Source organism: Gouania willdenowi, chromosome 11 (genome assembly GCF_900634775.1).
Source record: "Gouania willdenowi chromosome 11, fGouWil2.1, whole genome shotgun sequence".
In the NCBI taxonomy this organism is placed as follows: Eukaryota; Metazoa; Chordata; class Actinopteri; order Blenniiformes; family Gobiesocidae; genus Gouania; species Gouania willdenowi.
The window spans coordinates 11520555-11533150 of NC_041054.1; the positions used below are offsets into that span (position 1 = coordinate 11520555).

A 12596-nucleotide genomic window follows, 5' to 3' on the forward strand; every position below is an offset into this window, starting at 1 on the left:
TTGCTCAAAGTTTCTTTCTAAAACTTTAGCGATGACGGGGCTGCTCTCAGTTTTCTCTCTTATTCCCGTCAAGGCCTTGAAGAAGAGTGAGGATGGAGATGAAGAAGTTGAGGAAGATTCATGCAGACAGGCTTCCTCGCAATCTGGTCGGCTTAAATGTTCACTGCAGGATGGAGAAGAATCCTCAAACACAGATACGGAAAGGTATTTCTTCATTCCTTTTAGTAAATAGATTACCTGTTCTCCCAAAAGAAATGAGCTTGCCAATGCCAACATGTATTTAATTGGAAACTGTAAATGTAACAAATTAATTTAAATAACCTTGCCTGATGAACATTTCTTTCCTTAAAAATGTAGAAACCTGCTGCGTAAAGCTAACAAGAAGCTCAGCGAGGTGCTGGTTGAAGTCCTAAAAACCACAGCAGCAGCAGAGGAGACCATGAGCCTTCACATGCAGACTCTGCGAGAATCTTCTGCTGCTACCCAACCACTGGACTCAAGCTGCACTTTACAGAGAGTGGACATAGAGGCTGGCAGAGTTCACACTGCAGGCAAGTCACACTTAGATGTAATAAAACGTAAGGTGAAAGCTGGTCCTTTCAGTTAACCATAAACCTTAAAGAAATCTGCATTTGTAGGAAAATAAACTACAAATCCCAATGAGTCAAAAGGAACATCGTTTGCTGTTCACTGTTTATTGCTTGCATTTGTACGTGCACTACATGTTTAGCAAACAGGATTTACATTTGAATTTACAGTAACGTTGACCTCCTATTGGCTCCTATTACTCCTGTTGTTTGCATGTTGTATGCATAAAACTTGCATACATGCATGCAAATGGGTAGCCATTGTGCATGTCTGTCAGTGCAGAGGAAGTGTGATCCTGTAAGCAATATTCCATTGGCTGATTTATCCATGGGAAAGCTGCTTCGACAGTGCTTTGTTGTGGACTGTATAAACATTTTTATGAAAACAACCTTTGCTGATGGTTCAGTCAGGATGTTTCTTGTCAAAAAGCAAATATTTTGGGTAAACTACATAGATTTAAAGGATTTACCTTATCCTAACTTAGACTATACTCTAATCAAGGTACTGCAGGATAGGCTGTAGGCTTCCCTATTTCACAACCTAAATTACCAAACCAATGTGCTGCTGACATCTGATGATTAATATTAGCAAACCTTTAGACTTCTATTGTAATCAGTTCATTGATGAGCATTGGAAACCTTGGCATCAAAAGAAAGGACTCGCTTAAAGCTAGCAAATGTAAATGTAATGGCAGATTCTTTTCAATGTTATCCAAAGTGTGCTTCTAGTTTAAGATTACTTTCTAATGTATATCGCCCCTTCCACTGTGTGAATTAAGTTTACTGCAGCATCATTTTTTAAAAAGACTTGAAATACTCACCACAATGCAGCCAATACCTCCATCCCCTCATGACTGCAGCACAGAGGAGCGGTACAGTTGCTTGCTCTCCTTTTGTTGTTGGGTTTGTTGTTGAGTTTTTACTGCCTTTGTATTCCATTCAAACTAATCTATTGTTTGTTGTAAAATATCCCTCACCCTGGAGCATGCACCTGTGTTATCAAAAGCTTCCTTATTTATTTATCGATTTTTCCCAAAAGCTTCTTTAAAAGATCAGGCCAACACTGACAATTATTAATTTTGTGGATGTAATTAAATTAAAATTTAAAAGACTAACTAGTTGTTCGCTGTGGAAAATAATTGAAAATTGAATTGAAAAAAATAAATAAATAAAGCTAAAATCCCAAAATAAGGATTAACCTTCCATCCTGATACTCCTATGACAAACAGAACAGGAATATTTGAGTGTGAGTTACATAATCTACTAACTATCCTAAAGGCAGCCGTGTGAATGTGCTGCACCAGTTTGATCTGGGTGACATGTTATCACAGCTGCCTTTATTACTGGTATAATTTAGCTCTGCATGGCATCCTGTCCTGACATGATTATTTGTTTCACTTATCCTACATTTCTCTGTTCATACATTTTCAAAAATTAAGGATCGTCAACTGACTGTGAGAAGATACACACAGCATTGCTGCTAGCAATGAATGCAAAGGGTAAAAGCACTACTGGTCTCCCATTTCAAAGCATTTCTAACATAACATTGTCACTGATTTTGTAGGAAAAATGATGGTGATTAATGCGCTTATTATCAACCGGCATGACATCAGAAGCAGAATCAGAAATGTTTTTAATGGCCATGTACAGTTTTAAGGGCAGTACAAGGAATTTGTCTTGGTAGTTGGTGCACAAAACAAACAACAACAAAAAATAAAAAACAAAGAACAACCCAGCAACAATAATAATAATAATAATGATAAATATAAAGGATGAGGGATAAATAAAGGATAGATAGAGAATAAAGGATAAATAGGATAAATATAAATATATATATATACAGTGCAGCAGATAATGTCATCATGGAGGTGGTGATCGGGTGGGGGGGGTTCAGTGGGTGACTTGGGGTGTGTTCATGTGGATGGTGGCAGAGGGAAAGAAGCTGTTTTTGTGTCTGGAGGTTCTGGTCCTGATGGACCAAAACCTCCTTCCAGAAGGGAGAGATTGAAACAGTTTATGACCGGGGTGGGAGGGGTCGGCCACAATCTTTCCTGCACGCCTCAAAATCCTGGAGGCATAACCAAAAAATATCAATGAGAAGAGATTGTGGATAAGGAATTATAATAAAATGGGAATATCATCACATCACAGATGAACTGACATCCCTTACTTTTATGACTCGTAGATGACTCCACAGAGACTTTCCCAGGCAGTGAGATGAGTGCAGAGGATGTGAGCTTCTGGTCTGAAGGTTCGGAGGCTGACGGTCGTCTCGAGCTGTCCCAGCAGATGATGGACAGCCTGTTGCTGGGAGCAGGGCCGCAGCTTCTGAATGAAGAATGCTTGATGAGCGTCGGCAGCCGCCTACAGACGGCTCTGGAGAAGATGTTGATGGCCATCACCGACTCCACCAACCAGGTAGGATTTACATAGTGGTTGTTCTCCATGTTGGACTTTGTTCAATTAATTTTACCTTTGATTTGCTGTCGATAAAAGACAGTTTATTGAAAAATTGTTAGAAATTCACAGTAAAAAAGAACATTTCTATTGGAGATTATTTTGTTAAACCTTTCATGTTATGTTTGGAATTGATGAAAAAGCTACGAATAGATAATTAAGTGGATTATTATGCTAGAAAAAAGTAATTTGTATAAAACTCTAAATCTCTGTGGACTGTAGATCACTTATTCAAACCTCTGAGAGGTGTGAGTGTGATGCCAGTCTCAGTATTTGTATTGCAAACGTGAAGGTGGAGTCAAAGACAGCAATGGATTCAGGCTGGCAATGAAAAGACTCCCACGTCCTCCCACAGGCCTGCCAGCACTTGCTGTTTGCCAATTAACCAAATATTAATGAAACACTTTCCCACCCTTCAAAAATAACATCCCAGTGGACAGTTTAATCATTCATCTGGGTTATGCCTAATAGCACCATTTAATGTGTTTTTTTTAGGAATTTACCTTTTGAAGTCTCAGAAAGTTAATAAACTCTCCATGATGTAACATTTTTACATATAAGGAAAAGTTTTACTCTAATTATTTTACCCACGCTGATGAAGATGATTTTTATCTTTTCATTATTTCCTGCCTTCTGCTCGTCACCATTGTTTAGAGAATGTTTCACGTTTATTAAAGGGATTAATTGTATATATCTTATGTGTTCTGTCCAGCAAGTTGCTACAAAACCCAAGTCTCCAGTGACACATCAAGGTTTTTATTTACGTATTTAAATGGCCACGCTTGACACCCTTAATCCACTCTGTGGGGAGAGATAATGGTGGATGAGACGGCAGAATGTAAGCAGTAACAAAGTTGGCTTCTTCATTAAAGGCACACAAAAGACACCTCTCATTCCCAGTGGTTGCCCACAGATACGTGCAGTATATTTACACAGAGCTTTGTCGGGAATGCTGTTGTCTCGTCGCACGGAGAACCCCCTCCCTCTCTCCCTCTCCTAAACTCATCACACCATGCCCAATGTCAGCAGCGCACCGACCGACTAAACTAGGCCATCCAATGCATTACTACAACTGAGTGCACGTCACATCCTTCCGCTGGCTGGAGCTCACATATTACTCACACTGAAATGGGTTTTATCTTGGCAAACTAAAAATAGCCAGGAAGAAAATACAGGCCAAGTGTCAACGTTGTTCCACTGAACAACCCACGTGGTTCAAAGGGTTGTACCGGGTCATTTAAAAGCTCCTATTTTGTTATTTTTGAGGTTTTCAGAGGTCCTTTGCATGACAATTTATGACAAAATATTCCAAATTATATCTTTAATAAAATGAGCTGAAGAGCTGAAATAGTTTGACAGCTATCCTTGCTGCAATTTATAACGGCATTTAAGCCGTTAAGACATTTTATAAGATTTGGTGTAAGAAAAGAAAAGCATCAATGAATTTGAGCTCTTTTTGTAAATGTTTTTATTTCAACATTTTCAAATGGGACAGACAGAATAGAAACTGAATAATTGCATTTTTTCCTGATAAAAATTGCCCTATAGTATATAAAACATACATGTAGTACATGAAAACCAGACAATAAGCATGTAATCAACAAAGCCTTTTAATGGTTTGCTCAATGGTTTTCCTGCTTCTATTGACTCGGTGTACATTCATCTTGTCGCCGACTAAAGCTGGAACTCCACATCTTGTAAAGCTGAGATTGATGTAACAAGCCCACTCAGGAATGTTAGGTGCCTGCTGAACTCCTGCTGTAAATTATTTGCCCAGAGAAGGTGTTTGTTCACCCCTTGCTCACTCGTGCATTATCGGACGCCTCATTGAAGGGTGGCGGTTGTTCATGTGCAGTAAGTGCGACGAGCTGAACGACGGCTGTTTGTAGGTGGAACCCAGAGACAGTGCAATGGAAGAACGCCGTAATTACTTCTCTATGTGGATATAAAGGAGGGGAATCTGGTTTGGCAGCTTTCTGTGGGAAGGGTGTGTGTTGTCTCAGCTCATTTGTGTCTGATCTATTTGCAACTCTACCTGCATGGTTCACTGGACTGAAGCCACACCTGCCTATGACCGACATGTTTATAACTCAGCATTGCTACGTGGATAGGCAGTGGGGAAAAGATCTTTTTGTAAATTTGGGGATCTGGGATTTGTGAATAAAGTGAGTGGACTGAGAGACTGAAGTGCCTAAGGATAAGTGAACATCGCCTGATAGAAGAGCTATCCACCCGGAGTGAGTAATCTTTTGCACTGAAAGCAGGAGCATGCGTGGAGAGTAGACGGCACGCTTAGGAGGAAGTAAGGACTGAGCAACTTTGGATCTGTGCACTGTCATTTCTCTCTTAGCCGGCTGCCACTCAGATCCGGCAATTAAATGCAGCCGGGGGAGATGCTCCTGTATGTTGGAAGGTTAGAGGTTGCTCTGTCAGCTCAGTATTGTTAATGAAGTTGTTGAAAGAGAGAGTTAGAAGGGAGAGAGAAGAGGGAGGGGAGTTAGCAGGAGCAGACGGGGAGGGACGTTTGCTTCGCCGAGCAGTATAATGTGTTACCGGGGACAGAAGGTCTGTGAGAAAAGACTAATCTTCACGGAAGAAGAGGACTGAAGAAAATGCCTGACTCTGTGTTTACAAACCTTCGGTGGACTCATCCAGGAATGTACTTTTATTCATCAGACTCAGACCGGACTTCCACCTGCTACCGAGGATGACACTTGGAGGGAGGACCTTAAAAACTCTCTCTGTTGCTGGATAATTTTCTACTTATTATATATCTGTATTGTGGACTACCTCAACTAATGCTGCTTGTGAGTGAGATGAAGTGAAAGTCACCCTATGCCAACACTGTTTACTCTTCTCCACGGTGTGCTGAACACATAGAGACAGTTGCTTGGAGCTGTCCATAACGTCAGCGTATCATTCCCCCCTGGACTGTTTCCTCGGAGGTGGATTTGCTGCTCAGCCTTTCAAATCACAGGAAATGGGAGCCCATTTAGTAGACTCCACGTAACAACATTAGATTCTGCCAGTGCATTTATTATGGATTCCTTCCGTTCTTACTGGAATTCAACCATGCAGAACATGAGATGGTTTGATGGGGATGACAAGGATGTATACGAAGTGGAGTCCCGTGTACCGCTTCCCCGACCGTTTCCACTCTGTAGCACTTTGAACGAGAAGAATGCCATCGTGGTGCAGACACAGATTTCGCACGTCAATCACAGGACCAATGGGCACCTTCTTAAGGTCATCTCTAAAATCTCCCTGCCCACCCCTCCTTACACAGTAAGTTAACGCACGGATGCCCACTGATTAAGTAAACATGGAATTCTACTCTGTGCAATTTTAAACAGTTACTAAGTTAATTTTAGAACATGCAGTGTTGATAAATGATTAATGCTCGGTCTCTTCTATTCGACTCCCTGTGGAAGGTCTTCAGAATCTGCTAGTCAAAGATTATATGACATCTATTGCAGCAGGGTCACGTTACCTTTCCCAGCGATCATAATTCTATAAGAGGACCTTTGCACAGGGGGATGTGGAGGAGCACACTGGTGAAACACAGGCATTATGATGCTGTCATTTCACCAGAGTCATTTTACTTTTACAATTGCTGTGTTTACCTTGTTTCTGACAGTAAAATAAGTCTCCTTATTTCTCTGCAGCAGCCAAACAGTCGATATAAAGCGTATGTCATTAATCTTTAAAGAACTGAATGTGAATTCTTACAAAGTAATTAAGATTTGACAAACACGTATGTTTGTTTTTTATAGGGGACAGCTGACCTGTTACCCTGGCTAACATACAGACTATCACAGACTCTGACTTTTTTGCCAAGATTTGAGACTTCATATATTTCTGTACTTCAGTAAATAATTTGTGTTTACGAACCTGCCTACATTGAATGACATAAGGGGCTTGCACAGGTCACACTTCTATTGGGGAGACTGTACTGACCCTTAACATCCACAGTTAAGGAACCTCCATTGACTTCACAGAATCACTAACAATGTTTATTTAGGCAGCTCATTGACACTGTAGGCAATAACACTGACTCTCCATTAGGAAGTTAATGGTTTGAGTTCAGCATTAGTCTCCTCTGACCAGGGCTGGAAAATATCTTTATGGAATCCTTGTTTGCTGACAGTGAGTGTTTTCTATATCAAAAGAAGACAATAAGTGTTGTATGCACTAAGGCAGAACAGCAGTGTAGTAACTCGTCCTCGACAGTTCAAAAGCATGTGACCTGCTGTAAGATTATCCCAACAGTGGAGGATAAAATGAAACACTTAAAGGGTTTAATTCAGTTTTCTTTTGGATTTTGCTTCCTGTTTTTAGGCTTCTCAATGCTTGTTTACCTGATAAGACATTTAAAACATAAAAAATGGCAAGAAAGTGCATAATAAATGTTATGAAAACCAAAATAATTATGATGTCATATGTTATGAGACATGCCCTTTTCTATACAACACACATGCACTGTTAGGCTTCTGTGTTGACTTTTCTTCAACTGGTTAACTTACATTGATGATTTTAGTGTTCAATCTTACCAAATTACATCTTGGCCTTCTCCGTCACTTGTCCTTTCATGCCCTCTGAAAGTTTAAACAAGACTTAAAACTGAGTTTTCCAAAGTGAAAAATGGCTGTGTAGGCTAAGAAACGGATGCTACGACAGCTTTACTGAGCCAACTGCTTCATTAAGTCATTGATGAGTTGGTTCCTTTAATGATGCTAACAAATCCAAAAGAGTATCAGAGGGGTCAAATGGTTATCGTAGTTGGTGGAATTTTCTCCATCCTAGATTATAGTAGGGCTTGAGTTTTGTACTTGGATCAAGTTTCCTGTTTTTAGCAATTTTAAAAGTTTGCCAAGATACTTTTATATATTTATTATAAAAGTGTTGTACTTGGTAAAAGCTTTGAACAGTTAAAAAAGAAAGTAAAGTTTATGTCTTTATTTTTGCTTCATTTATAATTTATGTTTTTTGTAATTATATCCTATTGAAAAATTCTAGACATGGAGTTATTAACTGTCAAAAATTTAAATGATTGTAATGTCACATTTTTATTTTAATTCAACGGGAAATTATCTACTAAGATAACAAATGAGTTCACATGGCTATCATGGACTATCCTGAGTTAAACATGTATTTAATTAAAAATAAAATTTTTGCTCCCCAACATAGAACATTCCCATTAATTTCATAAATTGTTAGACATAACTGCTCAAAACTTCCAAAGTCTTTGACTTGTGTGACGCCATTTGTCCATTTTCCTCTCCCCCCTCTTAGCTGGAGCATGCCCGGGTGACCCAGACCGAGCTGATGCGGGAGTCTTTCCGCCACAACCAGGAGATAAGCGAGCTGCTGCAGAAGCAGGAGGAGCTCCAGGAGAGGCTGACGGAGGAGGCACGAGCGCGGGAGCAACTGGCTCTGGAGCTTCATCACGCTGAGGGTAATATACATTATATTATACCAGAAAAATTACCGTTTCAGTTCAGCAGAAGAGCTGTAGTTACTGTTGACTTGCTCACCTTTGGGATAAGATGATGCGAGTTACAGTGATTAAATATAGAGACTGGAGAAAGTTGCATTTAGTGAAACTAAGAGAAAAGTGTTATTGAGGATGTGTTTGGGGGGGGCGTGAGGGTTGTAACAGAGTAATGGGATCAGCTGTTTGAAAAGGAGTAACAAAACCATCTGTGCTGTGAACTTGACAAATGGCAGTTTTTGTCTTGGAGTCTGTCGCTGATTTTAACATTTCATTGTGTTAATTAGGAGGCCTTTTGATTTAAGGTGAATATCACATTCTAACTCTTTTTTTTTTAATGTCAATAGTAGTGTTTTTTAGACACTGTGACACTTTAGTTTATGAGGAGCACACACGGCGTCTCATCCATGTCAGAGGCAGCTGCTCCCTAAGGGTCAACTGTTACAACCACACACACACACACACACACACACACACACACACACACACACACACACACACACACACACACACACACACACCAAAGGCTGCCAATTACACTATCTTAGAGTTTCTGCGATGCATTTCACGCCCACTAACATTGTGAACACACGGCAGAGAGTTTATGGTCTTTTCACACCTCTTTGTGTTTTTAAACCTATTACAGAGGATCCTGGTATGATGTTTGTTCTCAGCAATTCTAAAGAGGAGCTCAAATATTTACTGTTGTAAAAGCAGCTTTATTACAGATCCTGAAATGTGAAAAATAGACAAACATGTTTAACACTGGGCACCGAAAACAAGTAGGGGCTACAGGTAGTGGTCGTGCTTCTTTTATAACTACTATCACTATCACACCAAGTGATATTGTGCACAGCTGTGCAAAAACTATGAGGAAACTCTAAAGAACAGTGATTCACATTGCTTCTTCAGGAGATAAAGCACAATGAAGCATGTGTGTGTTTTATCATTGTACTTTTGTTTTCTCCCACAGACCAAAAATATGTATTTTAGTTTGATATAGGTCTAAAATATGTGTAAGCTTGATTGTCTGAGTCTGAGTCATGCAATGGAGTGATTTTATCAACGGTGTACACAAAATTCTGAAGGTTGAGCTCCAATGGCCCTAAAGAGAAAAGGTAGACAATGGGATGATTATTTGTTTATGATTTACATTTTTACAAATCTTAAGTTGTATGTAATATCATATGAAAGAAGGCAGAGCATCAATGTGCTGTGGTGTATCACTGTGCAAAAACAAACAAGGTAAAAGGAGATTTTGTGTGACCAAAGCCAATAAAAGCTCTGGGTGTGGCCATTTCAAACTGGTTTTAAATGCACCAGAAACAAACCTTGAAATAGATCCATCTCATTAACTTATGTCAGGTTATCTTCTGTTGTATTTGATCCTTGTGTAAGCCTAAGTGAGGCGGCTGCATTGTGCTGGTGTTATTAAATATGTAGGACTGCAGGATTGCTGCTTCACTATTTGCAAATTATGTAGTTTGTCAAACAGTCTCATTTTCAGTGATGACTTAACAGATCAAAGCAGCTCTGTCCAGGTGATCCAAGTAACTGACCTATATCAGCCAGTCACGGGCTTCGTCAAAGTGAGTGAGAGGGAGGGGCGGGACAGGTAAAAGCAGTCAGTGTTAATTTGGCTGCTGTGTATCCAGATCCCGCCTTGTGCAAACTTTGCACAAAAGTTCCTGCTGTTTTCCTGACAGCACAGGTGACATTTACCTTCCTCGTCTCCAGCGGTTTAAAGATAACCTGTGAGGCGGCATCACAAATTAAACACGAAGAAGTCATAAATACATGAATCCGCCACATTTATTAGATTCATAGTTTAGAATGTTAGCAGACAAAAGGAGGTCAATATGAGCTTTCAAGAGATGCGTCTTTAAACATGACTTTATGATTGCTGCCAAACTGAGTGTTGGAATGAAAAGGTTTTGATTGGTTTTAATGAAAATCATTTTATCATCTGTTTTGTTGTGATTGGTCTTTGTGGCTTACTCTGGGCCCTTTGGTATTTATTGAGCAGTGTGCACCAAATTTATCAGGCATTTGTATCAATGTGGATCATAATAAGTAAAATAATGAGTTTCCATTAGTTTCAAATCTGTGCAACAAAGAACTGTGGGAAGCTCCAACTATAGTTTCAACTTGGACCTGTACCTAATACAGCAGCAATTACTCAATTGCCTATACTATATCGGCATGGTATAATAATCAGTGCCATTTTAGTACATGGACACATATTTTCTCACCATCTTCTCTGCGTGTGTGTATAGTCCTCCTGTATCTCTGAATCCACTGTCTAATGCTTGTTGACCTGTGACAGAGCAGTCTTGTAATGATGAAGCTTTTCATGCCAAGCAAAATGGGTCAGACGACCTCAGTTTGCTCTACGCTGTACTTATATGCACATTTGTGCTTCTCCGTATAAGTAGGTATAGTCATTTTATTATCCTGCTGATTTTCATATCCTGCTGTGTAACACTTCACCTGCATTGTCACCTGATATTTGTGATTGAACTGGAGCAACAAAACCGTAGAAAAGATTAACCAGACTTTTTGAAATGAGAATACGGTAATGCCAGAGGAGTTGACTGACAGCATTTATTTAATGTTCACGATGATTTGATGAAGTAATACTCCTCTTATTTAAATAAATAAATATCTGAGGGTTGCAGCTTCTAAAGCTCACTAAAAAGATGCTTTAGCAGCAAATCTCCTCCTCGTCGTGTTTAACCTGTCCTTTTATTTCTGCATTCAGGTGTGATTGATGGCTACACCGGTGAGCGCACAGCTTTGGAGGAACAATTACGTCAAAAGGGGGAGCTTCAACTGAGCCTTGAGCAGGAGCTGCAGGTGAGACCTTCAAGGTGTTTTTTAACCTGACAATTGATTTGATGAAAGGTGAATTTTGCTTAACTAGTTCACTCATACACTCACTGTGTCTCCAGTAGGTAAGAATAGGCATCAAGTGCCTGCATTCACTCCATCTATCATTGTGGCTTGTGACTTATTTAGTTTTTTTTGGTTCTAAAGAATTATTGCCAGTGTTTTTAATAAAATCACAACAAATTATGAATAAAATGCAATATTGATTAAACAACTGCAATAAAATGTAATGGTCTGATCTGAGGGACAAGTTATCAACATTCATGTCACTATTTAGAATAATTACCACTTAGAAAGAACAAAATGACTAATGTTTTTGATCACAAAATGACACTAATGTTTTTGGAGTCATTTTGGGTGTTTTTGTTGTATATTTTGTGTATTTGTTTTTGTTTTGTTGTGTGTCATTGTCATTTTATATGTTCTTGGCATCGTTTTGTGTGTTCTTTTTGTTTGTGTTTTTGACATATTTTTTGTGTATTTTGTTGTCCTTTTGTGTATTTTTCTCTCATTCTGGTTTCTTGTGTTTTTTTCCTGTTCTGTGTAATGTCATGTCATTTTGTTTTGTTGTCCTTTTGTATATTTTTCTGTAATTTTGTGTATTTATGATAATTTTGGTTTTAGAAGTTTTGGAGTCATTTATGTGCATTTATTTTGTGGGCCACACCAAATTAGACTGAGGGCTGCATATGGGCCCCGGGGCCGCCAGTTGTCCATTCTGACCTGAAATATTGGAACTACATTTTTTTGTATATGAAATCTGATACATTTGGCTTTCAGTGGCTTAACAATAAAATGCATCTAAATGTTGGTTCTCCTGCAGGTGACGAGCAGCAGACTCCAGGAGTTGGAGCAGGACAGGCTTCAGATCATGGAGGAGCGCGAGCTGCTGTCACGGCAACAGGATGCCATGAGGGAACACGCCGGGCCTCGAGAGCTCCGTAAGTATTCCCACAGCACCGTAATGAGGGGGTTTGTGTGAGATCATCTACTGGTGGGAGATAATATGAAACTGACTTAAAGTTAATGGGTAGAAATATTTTAGTTCATTCTTATTGTAAAATCAAACTGTTCGTGATATACGTTGATGAGATTAAAGAGAAAGGTGAATGATTACTTTTATTTTTTTTTCTTGTTCCATTAATTTAACTAGTGCAGTGCCCATAGGAAGT

The 12596-nt window shown here is 39.4% G+C and overlaps 1 protein-coding gene across 6 annotated transcripts in view; it reads left to right on the forward strand.

The window, feature by feature from the left end:
• Positions 1 to 12596, forward strand: part of akap9 (A kinase (PRKA) anchor protein 9) — a 57113-nt gene that overhangs the window by 23695 nt on the left and 20822 nt on the right. For all 6 annotated transcript variants that reach the window (XM_028461815.1, XM_028461820.1, XM_028461819.1 and 3 more), the window contains 6 exons: positions 74 to 204; positions 358 to 551; positions 2773 to 3005; positions 8337 to 8499; positions 11297 to 11391; positions 12248 to 12365. In XM_028461815.1, coding sequence (XP_028317616.1) covers positions 74 to 204; positions 358 to 551; positions 2773 to 3005; positions 8337 to 8499; positions 11297 to 11391; positions 12248 to 12365 — 934 coding nt within the window. The remainder of the gene's footprint in view (positions 1 to 73; positions 205 to 357; positions 552 to 2772; positions 3006 to 8336; positions 8500 to 11296; positions 11392 to 12247; positions 12366 to 12596) is intronic.